The sequence below is a fragment of the Dendrobium catenatum genome, unplaced genomic scaffold, assembly GCF_001605985.2.
Source record: "Dendrobium catenatum unplaced genomic scaffold, ASM160598v2 fragScaff_scaffold_659, whole genome shotgun sequence".
NCBI lineage: Eukaryota > Viridiplantae > Streptophyta > Magnoliopsida > Asparagales > Orchidaceae > Dendrobium > Dendrobium catenatum.
In genome coordinates, this window is record NW_021319121.1 from 731,857 (window position 1) to 752,604 (window position 20,748).

The following is a 20,748-nucleotide window of genomic DNA, read 5'->3' on the forward strand; positions in this document are numbered from 1 at the left end:
TAAAGTTTTCTTTTATGTAAGAGTTCATAAATATCCTTAGCTGAATTAATGAATGGATTGATGATGTTTTACACTAAAATTGGAGTGTTAAAATTCTTGGAATGAAGATTTATGGTTGAATTCCATAACATAAATTTTCCTTTGTGGCATCTTCCTTGCTTCCATCTTTGGCAAGTTACAAGAATTATTTCTTTTAAAACCTACTCGTTTTGCTACTTAGAATTCTTCTATATCTCCTCTACACTCATATCATTTCTCGAGCTTTCCATATTTAAAAATAATTCAATAAAGTCAAAGACAAGTTCTCGATCAAGACTAGTTGATTGTTTGATTTATATTTTGTACTCATTAATTAAGTATGAATTTATGTCCCTTTGTGTATTGGTGCCTTTAAAAAAATGTTTTAATGCAATTATGTTGATATTGTTCATTGGCACATTTATCAAGCCTGCAAATTACATGAAATTTTATAAACCTAAAAAATATATTCTGCTTTCATGTGAACCAACTGGGATTTGTCTTTTAATTTAGTGGTCGTAGGAAAATCATTAAAAATCTTGGCATCAATATATACATTTTAATATTATATGTAATTGATATTAAATATAAATTTTTAACAATCCAAAAAATATACACTTTGAATCAATTTAAAATTAAGATTTTTTTTTTTTAAATTAGGATATTTGATTCAATTTAGCACATAAATTAGCTCCACTTGAAATTGAAATTGAGTTGAACCTAACTCACTCAAACAAGAAATGATAATATTTCAATTTAATAGATTTATGCTTCATTTGGAGAGAAATTATTCTATATGGATAGCAAATCATCTGGAGGTGAATCAAAGCATGTCACATCACTAGGTACACGGCGTGTACATAACCACAATACACAACAAAGGATGACTTTACATGCTCTGATTTGCCTCCGTTGGTATTCATATCGACACAGAAAAATTTCACTTGTTTGAGAGGACTTTTACCACTTAAAATAATTTTTAGTATAAATTTTTAACTAAAAATTTATTTTAAAAAACAATAAAAAAATCACCCCAAACGAAACTTTAGTTGCAAACAATGTTGGGGTAAATAAAAAGTAACTGCAATTATTTTTTTTTTGGTAATTGCAGTAAAATATTTACTGCACCTCAAAAGATACTATCAAAACAAATTAAAAAAACCAAAATATTATCTTGAAGGTGCCTAATTGATAAATGTTTTGGAAGTTACTAACAATTTTTTTACAATTATATCCCTTCTATTGACACTAAGATCTCATAAAATAACAATAAATAAATAAAAAGTTGCCATGCATGATCATGTATCAGCACGTATGAAAAACTTAGAAGAAAGTTAACAGTACAATCCACTGCATGGAATAAACATCACAAGGATTATTTAGTTTCCTTGCAAAATAGAAGAAAAGAATTGGGCTCAAGAAAAAAAATCCCTTTTGCAATTACATCCACCCAAATTTGTTTATTGACATAGTTTCCACAAAATTATTGCAGAGAATAAGGTCAGTTGACAACATCAAGAACCAGCTTGCGTGACTTGTATATAGACCACTTCAGGCGCCGATAGTATGCAGCTTGAAGCAAAGCAAGAGACAGCACAAATATCCACTTGAATCCCATCTACATGACAGGTCGATTAGTGATCAGGTTATTTAAAAATGAGCTTATGAACAAGAACAACAACATCAAGCCTTTGTTATCATGAACTATCTAAAAAAAAATCTAAGCCTTTGTCCAACTATGTGGGGTCAGCTATATGAATCCTTTTTCTCCATTGTGTACTGTTAAAAGTCAAATTCTCGTGTAAATATGATCATTTCTAATATTTTCTAACCAATTCTTTTTAGGTATATCTCTACTTTTCTTAACATAAGCCAAATCTAATACCTCTACTTTCATAAACGGGTCAACGGAAGGAATTTTTATTGCGTCCTCCCACCTGACGTAGAGATACGTCCTCCCAGAGCTAAATTCGCGCTAAAAAACGAGAAATACCGAGCAAATACCGAGTAATACCAAACAATAACGAGGAATATCATCATGTGAAGACCAATACCGAGTTATACCGAGCAATACCGAGCAATACAAAAAAATACCTAGTTTTTCCTAGAAAGAACTCGGTATTTTTTTGTATTGCTCGGTACAGCTCGGTATAACTCGGTATTGGTCTTCACATGATGATATTCCTCGTTATTATCAAATAATACCTAGCAATACCGAGCAAAAACCGAGTTTTTTGGCGGTGGGAGGACGTATCTCTACGTCAGGTGGGAGGACGCAATAAAAATTCCATCGGAAGGCCATTGTTTTATGTGACCAAACCATGTAAGGAGACTCCCTCTAATCTTACCTGGCAAAAAATATTGATCAATGTGCACATATATAATAGTAAATTTTTAAAGGAGATTTGCATACATATCACTAAATTCTTATGTATTTATATGTCTAATATCTAAATCTTTATATTTACTTATATAATCACATTAAAATTAACACTAATCTTAACTTATTTGAATTGAAATATATTTTTTCATGCATATATTTTGATGTGATTTAGATGCAGGAGTGCTATATAAATAAAAATAAAGATTTATGTATTAGGTATATAAATATATAAGAATTAAATTGCATGTATGCAAATCCCTCATTTTAAGCGTATTTATCATATAAATTTGTATAGTTTGGTAAAATTAAATAGAAATAATGTGAAACCAAATGAAGCCAAAAAATTTCATGCATCTCATGCAAACAAGTGAGAAAAAGATTACCAATTTGCGCTCTTCCATCTCTGGTTCAGCTGCCCAAGTCAAGAATGATACAACATCTTTCCCCATCTACAATGGGAATAGAAGTAGAATAAAACATCTTAGAAGGTTCCATGACATCAGCTAAAATTGTCATTACATATATATATATATATATATATGAACATAAATAATAAGAAGATACCTGGGCTTCAGTGGCAGGAGTGCCATCTTCATACTCGACAGCACCATCAATAAGCATTTGAGGCATAGCTATAGCACCGCCTGGGAAGTATGGATTATAATGCAGACCATCTCGAATCTAGAATTTGTCCAAAAGACAAGCATGACAATTTATTAGAAAAAGGCAAAACAAAAATTATTAGTACCTACGAGCATGCATGATTGTTGATTAGAAAAGGTAAAAAGTGGTTTATTTGCTGAATCTAGTGCAAATTCAAGAGAACAAATAAATACGGCCAATGTATTTTTCCGGAAGACAAAACAGTTTAACAGCAAAATTTAAAATAGATTTAGATTTCGTTTGGGACGGCTTTTTTACTGCTTTTTAAAACAGCTTTCTAATAAAAAATTAAATATTTTGTAAAAAAAAAAAAACTGCTTTAAGAAGCAGTAAATAAGCCGTCCCAAATGAAGCCTTAGCCTCACTTAAATAAACATTTAATAGAATTTAAACAGAAAGAACGGTGTTAAAATTACCATATTTTAAGGAGAATGTTGGAGGGCATTAATTAAAAATAATTGAAAAAAAAACAAGGAAACATGAATCCGAGCAGTGGAATTAAAATGGACCAGACCTATTTAGGTTTGCACAAAGATCATTATCATCATGAATGAAGAAATTTTCTACACTTGAGGCTCAAGCAATCAAAATAGTGGAATAACAAAAGAATTAATACATGGAAAGCATGTAAAAAAATTACCACCCTTCAAATTTCCCAAAGTTATCATTAATATCAGGTTCTCACCACAAAACAAACTGTAACTTTTTGTGCAATAAGAGCCCTTAAAGATTAGACTTAGAACTAGTCATTTGGCCTCGCATGTACAATCAGATAATCTAAGAGCCTTACAATTACCCTAGAACTCGGAACCAGGCAGACAAAGCTCAGTTTGAATTAAGGCTATGTTTAGAACTGTAGATGCAGAGAATTTGAATGAAATAAAATTAAAACAAAAGAGAAAAAAATTAAACATAAAAAAGAAAAGCTCAATCAAGGACTGCATATGCATGCTGAACCCTAAATTCTGGTGATTTAATTTTATTTTCTTCACTTTTCTTCAATCCAAACAAATGTTTCTAATTTTTAAACTTAGAAAGGGTGGTGAGCAAGAAATTGAATTAAGGTTTAAACATTAATCCTGAATGGAACTAGACCAGACAAGGATCAGTTTGAAACCAAATTAATTTAATTCCTTAAGGTTTTATCTGGTCTCCACGGCAATCAAGGGTGAAGGCTAGCAAGAGATAGAAGTAATGTACTTGTGTGTGCGTTTGTGTTGAGAGAGAGTGAGAGATACAGGTGAGGGGAGGGCCACTAGGGGCCAGGGAAGTTGGTGATGGTGCTCTGTAGATCCTAAGCTCTGAGATAGAGAGGGAGATGAAGAGTTGAGAGAGATAGAGGAAGAGAAGATGATGGTACTCAATGGATCGTAAGTGATGTGACAACACATCACGGCACCTATACCCTAGAGCTATGTCTTAGCCATCATGACACTCCACAACCATCCAAATTGTGTAACTATCACAAAACCAGCAAGACATTGAAAGCCTCCAAGAATGTATTCCACGATATTTTTGACAGACAAGAAACAATCCTAATTTGACATCACATGCATTTTTATGTTTCACCATATGATCACAACGTTCAACTAATAAAACTAACATAACCAACTCAATTTTTGGGCTTCCAATTAAGACGAAGTCTCATAGTAGTCAATACTGTTCAAACAAAGGAAATGATTAGTCTTTAATTGCTTGATTAGCCTAATCGGAAATAGGGGCCACTAGCAACTATTTTAAACAGAAAACCACCTGCTCTCATGTTCACATAATTACCATACACCCAACTGCATGTGTGATGGACGGTATAAATTTAATGGGTATGTTAAGTTATTGATTTAGTGTCATTTAAAAATATCTAATTGATAATTTGTCACCCATTAAATTAAGTGTTGGAGAGATGAGGATGCTTAGGTGCTCTTACAGATAGAATGTGAAAAGATTATATTTCTGATAAGGTTGGACTAGCTTCAGTGGCAGATAAGATTAAAGAGAATCGCATTAGATAGTTTGGTCACATAAAATGTCGGCCTTCCAATTACCCAGTTAGGAGAGTAAATGTAATAGATTTGGCCTATGTTAAAAAAAAAAAGAGGTGGACCTAAAAGGACTTGGTTAGGATATTAGAAATGACCTTTTGTTTATTAGATTTGAATGAAAATTTTATTCTTAACAGACACAATGGAGAAAAAGGATTAATGAGATAAAGGCTTGATGTTGTTGATAATTTATCACCCATTATATAGTTAAAAAGACATAATAGCCACTTCATATAATAATTATTCATTCAAGATGCATATAAATAGTGTGAATCCATATATACTAATCCTAATTTATAATAATAAATAACTAATTAATCAATCGATATCAATTACTAACTTAAAATGAAATTAAATTTCTTTCTTTTACTTAATTGATTACAGTAATTGTTTTAGATATAAAAACTCTGAAAATTAGGAAAGATATATAGAGACTCGTAAGATGTCTAAAAAAGTAATATGTGATGCAAATAATTTAATTTTTTAATGAAATATATATGTATAAGCTAGCCAAACAAAGAGATATGAGTAGTAAGTATTTTGTTCAAGATAAGTGCATTAAGAATGAAGATCAAAAAGTATTTTTTTTTTAGAATAGGATATTCAACAAAAGTGGATGAAATATTTTGCTAAGCTTTTCAATGAAGATTATGAGAATATGATTGACTTTAGTGACCTTAGCACTATAAAATAAAGTGAAGATTTTTATTTTTATTGGCGTATTAGTAAAACCGGAGTTAAAGAGCCTTTAAAGAAAATGAAAAGAGGAAAAACTAGTGGACTTGATGATATTCCAATAAAGGTGTGGAAATGCTTAGGAAAGGAATTTCTTGGCTTTCTAAATTTTTTAATATTATTTTGAAGACAAAAAAGATGTTAGATGAGTCGAGAATGAGTGTATTGCTTCTTATTTTTAAGAATAAGGGTGATGCACAAGATAGTGTGAATTATAGAAGAATTAAGTTATTGCGTCATACTTTAAAACTATCGGAGAGAGTTATGGAGCATAGGTTGTGGCGGGATACTAATGTTTCTCAAAATCAATTTTGATTTATGCCAGGTAGGTCTACTATGGAAGCTATACATTTATGGAGAGGTTTGATGGAGAAGTTTAGAGAGAATAAGCAGAATCTACGTATGATATTTATTGACTTAGAGAAAGCATATGAAAAAGTTCCAAGAGAAGTGTTATGGCGAGTTCTAGAAAAGGAATGGTTTAATAATGCTTATATTCAAGTCATTACGGATATGTATGTTTGTTAATTGTGTTCAAACACAATGTGGTTTGACACTTTGACTTTGACCAAGTATTTTCCTATTTCAGTTGGATTACATCAAGGATCAACCTTAAGCCCTTATCTTTTTACTTAAGTCATAGATGTTCTTACTAGACATTTGCCAGAGGATGTACCCTGGTGTATGCTTTTTACTGATGATATTATCCTTGTTGATAAGACTAGAGGCAGAGTTGAAGGTCAACTCGAATTATGGAGGTTAACATTAGAGTCTAAACGTTTTCATTTGAGTAGATCTAAAACCGAAAACTAGGAGGGTAATTTTAGTAGTAATAGATCTAGTTGGGGGTTTGCGACTTTAAACGATCAAGTCATTAATAAGTGTACTCATTTTAGATATCTTGGGTCTATTGTTTAGAGTGATGGTGAAATAGATGGGGATATTATTAGTAGAATTCAAGTTGAATGGTTGTAGTGGTGGAATGCTTCGGGTTTGTTGTGTGATAGAAAAGAACCACTCAAACTTAAGGGAAATTTTTATAAGATGGTGGTAAGGCCTTCAATGCTTTATGGTGAGAAATGTTGGCCATTAAAAGGGAAGCATAATATTAATTTAAGTGTTGTTGAGATGAGGATGCTTAGGTGGATGTGTGGATTTACTCTTAGAAAGCTAGGATACAAAACGAGCATATCAGTGAAAAGGTTGGAGTAACTCCAATGACATAAGATTAGAGAGAGTTGCCTTAGATGGTTTGGTCATGTAAAACGGAGGCCTTCTGATGATCCTATTAGGATAGTAGATGTATTAGATTTGGACCATGTTATAAAGGTAGAGCTAGACCTAAAAAGACTTGGTTAAAAAATATTAGAAATGACATTTCTCTATTAGATTTAGATGAGAATTTGTTTTTTAACAAAACATACTAAATGGTGATCAACCAGATTTCAGAAACTCAGATTTCGAGTTTTTGAAGTTTGCAAGAATCTGATTAAATAGAGTCAAAATTAACCAAACTAATGAACACCAAAGTTGTCCGGAATTTTTTCAAGGATCTGGTGATCCAATTTCATCTATTTCCGATAAGAAATAAAAGAGATATACCCATAATATTGAAAAATGGTGAAGCTGATTTTAAGATTTCAGATTCCTGCAGTTTGCAAGCATTTGGGTTGTATAGAGCCCAAATTAGCCAAAGTGATGAACATAAAATTTGTAGGAACTTATCTTAACAATCTAGAATTTAAATTTCATCCATTTCCCACAAAAACTATCTTGATTGTCTGAACTCACCACAACTTGATGTTACTTGCTTTCCCAGTTCGGAAGAATCAAATCTAGAAAGGGGGGCAGGAGCTAGCAGAGCAAGAGGGGGTTAGGAAGGATTTGATTCAATACGTAAGAAAGAGAAATAGAGGGAGATTGATTTATGAAGGTTTTAATTATAATTGGGGATTTAGGAAAGAGATCCAAATCAAATTTAAATTGGAGAGGGAATCAATTAAGGAAAGCGGCTGGTTTGTGAGGGAATTTGAGAAGCCTATTTAAGGCTAATCATATTATATTTTCAATTATGCAGAATCTGTGCTTCTTGAAGTTTTATTTAGGAGTCTCCTAGCAACGGCTAGGGTTTGTAGGAGAGTTGATCTACCTCTCAAATAGTAGATCAATTGTATCTTTCTTTGCTTTTGAAGAAGAAATCCAAAAAAAAAAAAAGCCATTCTCTTGTGTCTTGCGCTTTTCTTCTCTCATGTTTGTTGTTTATTATTTCCAAGACGCATCAATTGACTGATCTTAAGAGGGTTCACTAAAGTTGATAAGGTCAATAAAGATAGAGTAGAGTTGACCATAACCACAATCAAACAATGTTGATTGGATTACTTGGGTTTAAAGAGTTGATTGTTCATTATTCGGCAAGGGTACCATCACTAGTAGATGACCATATTGAATTTGAGATAATCAATAAGTGATTGGGTTGACTTTGAGTTGATTGGCATTTGATCGAGTATATTACCGATTTATTAAGCTGAGGGTTGTAAGCAAATGACTTGTGTCCTATTCCGAGACCTCCAACTACCATTTAAATAGGAGAAATTATTCTATGCGGAGACCGGATGGCAAGAACCATCAGGGTTTGTTGCGCTTTTACTGCTCTTTTGTTGTGCTTTTGCAAATACTCAGCAAAAAAGCAAAAATATGCAATTATGAATGCACTTTTGTTGAGTATTTACTACGCTTTTACAAAAAGGTGCAAATATCCAATTAGTAGGATATTTGCAGCGCTTTTGCTGGCCTTTTGTAAAAGCGCAGCAGGTACTCGACAAAAGTGCTTTTCATAATTGCATATTTGCTGCCCTTTTGTTCAGTATTTGCAAAAGAGCAGCAAAAGGGTAGTAAAAGTACAGCAAATCCAGACGGTTCTTGCCGTCCAGTCTCCGCACAAAATAATTTCTCTTATAATAGAGCTGTAAATGTGATTCCCTTTTGATACAATAGCCTAAATTTGACCCGACTTTATCCATATCAGTTGTCCTCAAAAGCTTTATTTGAGGTCAACACTTTTTAGAGAGATTGTCAGTTTTCTAAATTTACCATGCATAGAACTCATTTTCAATTTGAAAGTTTCTAGCTACTGCTACCACATTACTCACTAATCATGTCACTATTAGTTATTATTAACACTTTTACACGGGATTATGATTTCCAAAATTATTTAAGGGCTTGTCCCGTAACTAAGAACCTCAACATAACAGCAAGCTCAAAATTACTAGATCTGTGATTTTCTATTGAAATAGATCTACATATTTGATACCACAAATTTAGCATCAGTTGTGGTAATGATCAGAAGGCAATCTTCATGAAGAAGTATGGACTTTACCAAAGATTGGCTAGGCTTTTTGGGCTAACCACTATGTTAGGTACATTTATGAGAAATGGAGCATTAGCTCCATCCAATTTTAGCATATTCTCTGCCTTTTGACAACATTTTAATTTGCATTATGACCAACGAAAACCATTATCTTGACTTGAAAGGGGGTTTTGAGCTTTTACGCGGCAAAAAAACCTCCGTCAAAATGTGGAAATGCACTTTCCATGCTTTTTTTTTTCTAGGTTTTATTGTGTCTAGAGAGGATCTTTCAGTAATGGCTTCTTTGCCAATATCCACAAGGCTACTAACTTCCATACTTATCAAATTTTAAGAAGGTTCAACAAGGATTTAGCATCATAACATCATTATGAATCCATCACCAAAAGTCTAAAAAGAAGAATTCACTGGGCGAAAAGCTGCTAACCCAATAATTTGCAACATCAATAAGATATTGATTGATGCTCCTCATACAGAAGCTACCTAACGTATGACGAAATGTTTTACACCAGATTAAAGCTTCAGAAGTAATAATGTCAACTCAGAGCTTCCACAGAAATGGTGCATTAATGCCTATCTTGGAGTTTTTATTGTGCTATCCTATGTTAAGTGAATTTGCAAAAGTGATGGAAATGGCATGCAAGATAGAATTGCATTTTTATATTAGTGCACAATGTTCTCAAACATTGTAGTCATGAGAATCAATCTTTTGATGAGCTTAAAAAGCTGGCATTCATAATACACACCATGCTCATCAGGGTGACTGAATTTAAAAGAGTCAACTAAGAACAATTACCAGATTATGAGATGTGGCGGTTAATAGGCTTTGCATACTGAGTCATGAAAATAGTTCTATGGAATATAGGGCAAGCATGTGTTAAGCAGCCCCTACCCAAACCCTAATTATATAGTTGGATGCATTGGATAAACCATTTTTTATACCAACTCTTTTCGATGCAGAACTTCAAAAGAATTATAATTTTAAATGTAGATGTAATGCAATGTAAACAAAAAGACAATAAAATGAAATATTTAGAGACCTTACTGCTTTTAGCCAATGGTGAACAAATGCAAACATATCCACAACTTGTCATTCAAACCCGTACTGAAGAAATTCAACTTAAATATTTATAATTATTGATGCAAAATAGAGAATAAAAGAACTCTAATAAAAAATAACTACATAATGAAGATTCATAAAGTCAATCACAACTAATTGGGATAGAGAAAATGATCAAAATAGTCCCGTGACTCTTTATGAAAGATCAAAATATTCCTCAACTATATTAAAAGACTATTTTGATCCCTCAACTCCTTAAAGAGAAATCAAAATAGTTTTTTTTTAAACTTGAGGAACCAAAATGGTCCTAATATAATTGGGGATCATTTTGATTTTTCATAAAAAGTCAATTAACAATTTTGATTCTTTCCTCAATTGAGATGAAGTTGATGATGTTGGTGGTGATGAATATTGCATAATGGAATTCTCACCAGAAAAAATCATTCATAAGCAACAAGATCATTTAATTAAAAACAAAGAAAATCAATGATTTCATGCAATGATTTAAAACACGGTTATGAATGTTTCAATGACAAAACCCTATCACAATACAAAGTTGATGAGTTGTAAAGAGCATTTTCTATTTATATGGATTTGGATTTTGAAAATTCACTCAGCATTGAGCATCGATGCTGATACAATGCAATAGTAAGAAACAATAAAAAATTGCTTATTTAATAAAGTCAAATAATTAAGACATATTTCATACTGGACGGTTGAAATTCAACAGACTGAATGAAACCACAAACTATTTATCTTAAACATATAAAGTATGACATCTAAGAGAAAAGAATTGGCAAATTACCGAAATACCGGCAGGAGGATCACGGTACCCAGTAAGAAGGGCAAAAACATAGTTTTGTCCATTATGTCGAGCCTAAAAGAATAGGATTGTAATTTAAGAATCAGTAATCTACTGGAAAACAAGTAACTACAAAAAAAAAATCCAAATAATATTACCTTAGTTATCAAGCTCAAGTCTGGAGGATATGCTCCACCATTGGCAAACCGAGCTGCTTGTTCATTATCATATGGCTTAGGAAAGCGATCACTTAGTTTGCCAGGACGAGTAAACATCTCGCCCTCATCATTCGGGCCATCAACTACCTCAATCTCTGCTGCCAATGCCTTTGCTTCTTCTTCGGTATATGCCACACCAACAAGATCTCGATATGAAATTAGAGACATTGAATGGCAAGAAGCACAGACTTGCTGGTAAACTTGATGACCACGGCGGATTCTAGCAATACATTACAACTTGGAAGTATCACTACATATAAACATAGAGAGGACCACTTACAAAACTAAGAGGAATTCTATGTCCAACGCATATATTTTGTACTTGGACCTCAGCCATTTAACAGAATAATAGAAATTGTTCATGCAAATTGAAAGTTAGCCTTGTTTAACAATTGCAGCGTAGATATGATCAATAATCAAATGAGTACTGGAAAAAGATCCTCACGATGCATGATCATAGGAGCTAAGGATGCCTTTGTGGGGCCAAGGATAGCTGGGACAAGCCAGACCAAGCTCTGCTTCATCAGCAGAAGCTATGGTGGCAAAGCTTAAAACTCCAGAAACACCAGCTCCAAGGAGTACCAATGCTCTAAGAGATTTAGTACTGGCAGGTCCAGCAACTTCTGGATTCTGCTTCGTCAGAAAAGATGACATCAGCGGAATCTGCACGTAAAATTGGAAAAATTAGATTACTAGAACACGGCTCCCAAAGGCTAACTAATAATGAGTACAGAAGGTAATAAGTGGACAACATGTCATGAGGGCAGATGTAGCAGATTATAAGCAACAATGCACATGATATAGCGATCACCACAAAAACAGTGTGCCAGTTGACAATAAGCATATATCATTTACCTAGATATACAACATAAATCTTCAACTTGTTACCGTCAATAATTGGCAAAGGAAGGAAATCAACAGCATTTTTATGAGAGCTGGCGTGCAGGAATGCAGCTTACATATTACAGTAATGTGACATATATAATATTTTATCCTAAAACTGACGGGAGATTCCGTCACAACATGCCAGGAGAATATAATTAAAAACTTGCATTTAAGTGTAATTAAGCACAAAGTTCAACCTTTGGAACCATATAAAAACCTGCTAGTTTGTGGCCAATGGCTATTCATAATTCTAAAAGTCAAACTCAGTTAGATTGCATTCTTCATGAAACCCCTATAAAACATTGCCACGGTTATGTATAAGGCATGGAAGTGTTGAACAGGTGGACCAAAACCATGCACCAAGGAAACAACTATCTTTCACAAAAGCTACATGACACGCCATCAAAATATCGACTTGATCGGGCATGAATCTCAGTGCATATTTAAATTGGCAACTTTTAGAATTAAACTCAAGATCATCTACTCTGATTTTAACAAACTTATAGTTGAACCAAACGTCTCAATGAGATAAGCCCATCAACGCCAAAAGTGCCTCCATCCGAGTCAAAATGAGCAAGAATAAGCACTTCAAGCACAATAGAAAATCTTGGTATACTAATTGAAGGACCAAACTATATCTAAATTTTAAATGTTTATAGTTCCAAGAGCCCAAAATCATCTAATTCTGACATCATCAAGGCACTCAAATGCCGAAAGAACGACCTATGATTGAGAGATTTAATATGGATCATCCAATGGAGCGTTTTAGATTTTGAATATATTTAAGGGGCAGCATGACAACCTCAAAATCTATAAATAAGACCCCACTCTATAGACAAAGGGAGAGTTTGGACCTTCAATTAAGACTCAAGAGAGCTTAGAGACTTGAAGAATTTCAAAGCTCCACCCATGCATCATCATCAAAACACCGCCATCAAACTATGACCATCGTATTAGCACCCGACCGCCACTGCCGAACCACTACATGATCGTTGCCATCAGACCACTATCACCCGACTACATCCTCCAACTATCGTCACCTGACTACATTTCCCAAAGAACCATTGCACAACTACATTCATGCGACCACCATCATTCGATTATGATCCACCAAACACCGTCACCCGACTACAGTTCTCAGGACACTGTAGCCTAACTATAATCCTCCAATCATCTAACTATAGTCCTCTCATCATCTCCACCTGACTATAGTGTCCTCACCATTGTTGCCCTCCAACGATCCTTCGATCATCATCATCATCATCATCAACCGTTTACGATCTTCTAACATCCATCACTCGTCTACAAACCTCAAACCACTGTCATCCGACTATGATCCTCTAACCAAAATCATCCAACTGAGATCATTTGACCATTGTCACCTATCGATATTGATGCTCATTAACTTCATCATCTGCCATCACCAGCAACATCAACGCACACAATCATCAGTGAGATCGATGCATGTCATCTAAAACAATTCTATCTCCTGCGCACCAAGATTTATGCTGGATTTCTTGACCTCTAATCTCTCTTCTTCAAGGAATGATGCCTTAAACAAATAACAAATGATTTGTCAAAGATAGCTCCCAAGCCACATGACTCTTCCAATGTCCACCATAAAATACATTCTGTACATTGTAAGTTTGCTATATTTTGACAACACCTTCCCTAATCATAGAAAAGGACATAATTTATAATTAATGGAGAACATTGGTAGAATCATGTCAACTAGCTAAGTTAGGCCCATGATTTTCCCTTTTATAGGTGTTCAATATAAAAACTATGGTGTCTCTTACTTTTATATGTGTATGTATTAGATTTTTGTACAAGCCAAAACAGCTAAACTCTCTCACTTTACTGTAATGCACACAACTGCTTGACACCAATAGGGGAGGGGGGGCGCAACTCTTGCTACAACCATGAACAATCATTCATGTCAACTTCTTATGCATGATTGTAGCAAGTTAATCCCCAAGTCATCTGCTATTTTTATCAGTTCTGAAAATAGTAAGTTAAGATTGAGGGGCACTTCAACTGCAACACCAAATATACAATGTCCTATGTATGTATGTGGTCATAAAGCACCTCCCCTCTAACATCCATTGTTACATCAATTTCATGGGAAGCATATCATGGCTGAGAGGCAACTTTGGCTAAAAAATTTAAGGGATATTCATGTTAACATCTCGTGCATGATTTTGCTCAAGTCTGTCTTGGAAATTTTTATATGGATTCAAGGAAATCCTGCAAGCAATCATCTTTCTTAAAGCTTATAGCAAAAAATAATATTTTTTTTAGAAAGTCTCAAGTGAATTTTAAATTATGCATAATCCCCAACTAAACTTCCACTCCTCAAAAGGGTGCTACTGGTCTAAAGATAAACCAATGCTCACCTTCAATTCAAAATGCATGTGGTATTTGTACCCTCCCAATTAAGATACAATTGATCATGTGGGGATTTGATTCAACCTCTTCTAAAAAGTTTAAAATCATCAAGCAATACTCTAACAACCTTAGTTTGATCAAACATACTTGGAGGATTTCTCTCAGCAACTTTCACACATATTAACGTTATAGAGTAATGCTCTGACAACTAACCTCAAATAAGTCAAATATCCTTAGTCGATTTCTCTGGACCTCTTTCACACAAGTTGACATCATAAAAAAAATGCTCAAACAAACAGCCTGAATAGATCACATAAATATATGGGTTGTACAAAGAAGTAGTCTAATCTCAAGTTTGCATACTAAACTACTAAATTTATATGATATTATCACATTCTTTATGAACATTATAAGAAGTCTTTTACAGCCTTCAAACCCTTGCCTCAGCTTCCAAGCGATTTGATTCATCTGATGAGACCAATTTGCAACTCTTTCAAGGGAAGATCAAAGTCTCATCATAAAGACTGGAAGACTTATTCGTATTCGTAATCGGTCTATTGAATGAGAACAATCAACACCTCTTTCAAGGGACGACCAGAGTATTGTTGTAGGGATTGGAAGTCCTAGCTGCTTCCAACTTGTCCAATAAGGATAGTCAATGTTTCTTTCAAGGGAAGGAAAACCAAAGCCTTGTCGTGGGAATACGAGCCTTCATCGCCTCCAATGGTATTCAAACCCTTGTAGAACAATTTTGCGCCTTTTATAAAAAAATAACTGGAGCATTCAGGAAGTGACATGCTTCATAAATTTTTTTCGAAGTTGTAATTTTGCACTGTGATAATTTTCAATTTCTTAAATATATATTTTTGTACAACACAACTTTTGATTTGCAAAATAGTTGGGTGACTAATACATCATCAAAATCGATTTGAACATGCATGAATCTTGATTTATATTTAAATTAGAAACTGTATAACTAAATTCTGGATCATTTGAACTCATATTTCAGTAAGTTGATATTCAAACCAAATAACTCAACAAGATGAACCAATCAACTTCAAGAGTAATATGGTCGAAATCGAAATGAGTCAGATTGAGCACTTCAAGCGTGAAAAGAAACTTCAACATACTAATTCCAGGATCAAACGATATTCAAATCTAGCATGATTATAATCAAATTGAGCGTCCCAACGAGACAAATCCAAGAGCCTAAAATCATTAAGACGCTTAAATGTTGTTGAAATAACATATGATCAACGAAATTAATACAAGTCATTGATAGAGTTTTTTTTTAATTTTAACAGCATTTAGGGGGCATGCAACTCTCAAAATCTAAAAAAAAGCACATGCTCTCTATATATAAAGGGAGAGCCTAGACTGATGTGAAACGTACAAGCATGGATGATTAAATTAAGGAAGTTTGCACGCTTAAATTTTAAAGCACAATAGTTATAAGCTTCCTCTTGATGATAAACGACAACATAAAAATAATAAGGTGATAAAATAGCTTGTCCTCATCATAGACCCTAGCTGGAGACTCAGGAGAGCTCAAAGGGTTGAAGAATCCTGGAGCTTCACCTAAGAACCACCGTCAGACCACCACCTAATTGTCACCATTAAACAATATCCTGACTACCATCATCAAACCACCACCATCAAATGATCATCTAATCGTTGCCATCGGACTATCATCAGTGGAACATTGGGTCCCTTCTACGATCATCTGACCACCGTAATCGGACTACAGACTTCCGACCAATGTCGCTCAATTGTAATCCTTTGATCACTATAGTCTGATTATGGTCCTCCAACCACTGTTGTCCGGCTGCAGTCCTTCAACTACTGTCACTCGACTGTGTTACTACAACAATAATTGCCATACTATATTCTTTTGACCATAGTCGTCCAAATACGACCATTTGATCATTGTTACATATCTACACCGACAACCAATGACTTCATCACCTGTCATTGCCAACAAAGTCAATGCATGTCATCACTCATGAGACTGATTCATCAACACCAACTCTATATACCAATCTCAAACCATGATTCATGTTGGACTACTTCATCTCCAACTCCCCTCCTCAAGGGAGAATGACAAAACAAACAACAAATAATATATTCAAAATGCGCACATACCATAAGGCTTTTCTAACTTCAGCAAAGAAATATGTACAATACATTGTATGTTTACTATATTTATTAATACCTTACCCAATCATAGGAGAGGGCATCATTTGTAACTGATGATAATGATTAGTGGAATCATTTCAGCTAGGTCTGGCCCCATAGTTTTCTCTTTTACAATTTTTTTTTAAAATAAAAGCTCTGGTATCTCTAGAAACTTTTATTTTAATTGTGTGTTGAATCTTCGTATAATACTAGAATGTTCAACTCTTTTACTCTACTGCTACAAATGTTTTGGCATGAAACATTACACAAGTTCAAATCAAATGCATGTTTAATGCTCAAGAACTAATCAGTTTAACCTATATATTACAATCCTTAACAGCTTACGTGCACCTTCAACCAACCAAAATGAAAAATATATATAATGAAAAGCACTGACAAGCGATACCATGGGGAATTAGTAGATACAAAAGATACTCACCCATAAAGGGTTATATGCAAATACTACTAGATGTGTGGATCTCATATAATAAAAGAAAATGTAAACTTTATATGAATAAAATCAAGAAAAACAAAAAAGGATATTTGCCCGCTACAAGTGACAAAAAATAGTAATCAACATAGTAGTCTAACCTCAAATTCATGAGGTTGATGTATTCTTATAAAGAGGTTTGGAAGGGTATGCTTGTTAAGGGTCTTTCTAAAAAAAAAACTTATCAACAACTACATCAAATTTAAGATTATAAGAAAAAGGCAGCATATGAATTCAGCTAATCAACAATAATAATTCTTAGAGATGTATAGAATTAAATTGGAAATGATATCAAAGAGGTGTTAGCTCTTCAATCATAATAGACAATAGTGCAAATACTATATAATTTCTGAATAACAACAAATATAATCAAAAGAAAAGAAAGAAAATTGGGCTTTTTCAGCAAACAAAATGAATATGCACCGTATTTGATGCAGACTTTACACAAACCCATCCCATGATCCTCCTATCTTCATTCACTTTAAGACTCACAAGTCTCTATTACAACTAGATGCATCTAGATTGTCTGCAAACTTTACTTTAAGGCTATAGCTCTATCAGATCCTCTTATTCTACCTATCATGCAAGAGTTGTGTTTTCTCAGGATTTCAAGTTGAAAAAATTGCTTCAACTTATGTGGCCAACTTTATTTTCTAAATTTTTTTAATGTTAAAACTAAGGGGAACTTAGTGATCATAAAAAGGGATCTGATGCATGTAAAAATGAAATCAAGTATGTCTGAATAAAATTTAAGCTTATATATGTGTAATTCCCTTCTAATTATCATATCTAAGTGGGAGCTAACAATTTTTTTCAAATGAGGTGATCTTCTTGTACAAGAGCGATGCTTGATTACGTGATCACTTTCCTAGTAGTCTATTTATGCTCCTTACATAGTAATATGGATTTTTTGTGATTGATATTTAAGTAAATTTGAAACAATCTGTATTTCTATCATAGCATGATTTTTAATTGACTGAAAGAATGTTTGTAGATTTCTACACAACATTTCTAGTGCATGGCCATTAAATTACTATCAATGTGTTTCTCATAATATTTTCAATTTTCATGTAAGTAATAAAAGTTGTCTAAATTATGAGTCTCATATCTTCAAATTTGATTGTGCTTGCGTGATTGTGCTTGCGTGATTTTGTAGATCTTACTGTCAATATGCATTACAAACTCTAGACCCTAAGCTTTCATGCATCAACATTAATTACTTTAGAAAGATTTATCAGTAGCATCATTGCAATACATCTATCTAAACATTTAATAAATAGCAAAGAAAAAATTATAGGAAGTAAATCCAAACCAAACCAAAATAAAAGTTTAATTAAGATAAACACTAAAAATGACACATTCCAACAGAAAATTCAGGGATTAACCACTTGCTTCCAGCAATCAACAAGTAATCGTAAAGAAATGTAAATTTCTTAGTAACCACAACATGCAAATTTGAATGAATTGTAGTACCTTATTGTCAATTTGGAGAACTAAATAAAATCTTAAAAACCTCTTCCTATCAAAATAGTAACCAAATAGATAGTTGTCAGAAAATGTCATAACTTACTGATGCCTTAAAATGTAATTTCAAGCCCAAGAGCTGATTAATGCCTCTTCTGGCAGCCATCTGAATAAAATATCTGCAAAAGAAAAAAAACAAAAAAATAGAAAGCCTAAGAAAAAACAATGAAGGTTAAAAAAAATACACTTAGGTGCAAAATGACTATTAGATAGTTGTTATTATATATATTAATAACTGAAGAAATTAAGTGTGAAGCAGAGTCGTGATAAAGATGAGAGATAAGTATCCCAATATTTCTATTAGTTTTTCTAAGCTGCTCACCCTTTGTTGTGCTTGACTTATATGAACTAGTGGCGGAGCAAAAAAATTTATTCATGGGGGACCTAAATTAAAATAATTATGTTTGTCGTCTCATTTGGAAAGTTAGAATACATTAAAATAGTTATGTTTGCCGTCTCATTATCTGAGTCAAGAGGAGTTGTAAGATCAAAATTAAGAATGCAAATAACATACCCCTTAGAGCTTAGAAGACATAAACATCTGTCACGGGCAGTCTTCGTTTGGGGGCGAGAGAGGAGTTAAAGGGAAAACAAAAGCTGTGCTAAAGGTCGTGAGTCGCGAGAGAGGAGGAAAGGGGAAAACGAACCATTGATGCTTTTCATGTGTCTACAAAAATATAATGGTGGCTTCTCTGGATTAATAAATAACTTTAAAAAGAAGAATTACAAAAATTAGAACAGTTTTCCTCCTTGGCAAACTTGTTGCTATGTTAAGCCACTAAAACAATCAACTTTTCGTCATTCCGTCCACAATGGAAAGTCATTACTCCCTCTCTCTTTCAATATTTTACCCCATTAGTCTTTCTCTCTACAGCTGAAGCATTGCATGGTCCAGGTAGAAGGTGGATTGAAGACTGAAATGGAAAAAGCCTGTAATAAATAAAATGAAAGCTAACAAGGGGTTATACCATAATGGGTTGCCCCCCCTTGCCTACTACCCTTGGGTGCCATCAAAGCAGGTAAGAAATAAGTTCCTTCTCTAGGGTTCAGATGAAGAAATAGGTCTGAATCTTGCATTTACCATGTTCAATTCATAAATTTCTGCTTCTAACTAAAACCTTTAGCCACTATTTCAAGTTAAGAACCAATGCCAGTGGCAAGAACAACTAACTAAATTTAATTTGCATCTATAAATTCCCTCTAACATAATAAGTAACCCTTCCACACATCATAAAAATCCAACTGGATGAGAACTAGTCGTTTCCAACATAAGCTGCAACTTCGATCTATTAACATAACTTCACACGATTCATAAAAAATGTTAATGACTTAAGAAAAGGCACTAATGATAGCAGTTTCTGAAATTAAGGATTCGACCAGGAAAATCAACAATTAAGCAGAAGAAAACGGAGAGCGGGGTAGAATATAATAGAACCTGGAAAACCGGCCAAACTTCCTCGCCGGCCACGGATCTGGTGGCTCTCAAACGCTGGCGCGTGGTTGAAAGACGTCCTTGGGAAAGACGGAGAAGGCGAGTACCCTATTTTTCTAGCCGACACACAGCTTCCGGATTCCAGAGTTCATTTGTGCTCCCTGGACCGGATAATGCCGGTCACCAACGAGCGAATTACCGGCTGATCGAACTATTGGGCATCATCAAGTTTATGAACAGATATTTTACACGTAGGCCTTATTTGATTGGATTGTTGCTGATATAAAATGGAATTTTAGAAATAAATATTTAGAATGATGAGTTTAAAAAAAAAGTTGTTTCAATAATGAATTATTATTTGAGTAACATTCTTCTTAAGTGCTTGCGAACAGAAACTTTTATTTGGTCCGGTGAACGTACGTAACTCTACGTTCGGCCGCCAGTAGAATCGCGCCACGCGTTTTCATTATTTACCGCGCGCTCCGACAACTTGACTCGGAACGGATCCAAGATTGCTCGGTATTGCTAGGTATTGGTCGATTTTGCTCGTCAATAACAAATACCGAGCAATA

At 33.9% G+C, this 20,748-nt stretch overlaps 1 protein-coding gene across 1 annotated transcript; it reads right to left on the minus strand.

Moving 5' to 3' along the window:
• Positions 1 to 1,274: 1,274 nt before the first annotated feature.
• LOC110094740 (cytochrome c1-2, heme protein, mitochondrial) lies at positions 1,275 to 20,333 on the minus strand. Its single transcript, XM_020820044.2, has 8 exons — positions 20,180 to 20,333; positions 18,791 to 18,863; positions 11,728 to 11,945; positions 11,223 to 11,502; positions 11,068 to 11,139; positions 2,966 to 3,082; positions 2,785 to 2,850; positions 1,275 to 1,636 (listed from the first exon to the last, which is right to left on the minus strand). The coding sequence occupies exons 2-8, from the start codon at positions 18,848 to 18,850 to the stop codon at positions 1,520 to 1,522; spliced, it is 930 nt and encodes a 309-aa protein (XP_020675703.1). The 5' UTR covers positions 18,851 to 18,863; positions 20,180 to 20,333; the 3' UTR covers positions 1,275 to 1,519.
• Between the last annotated feature and the right edge of the window lie 415 nt (positions 20,334 to 20,748).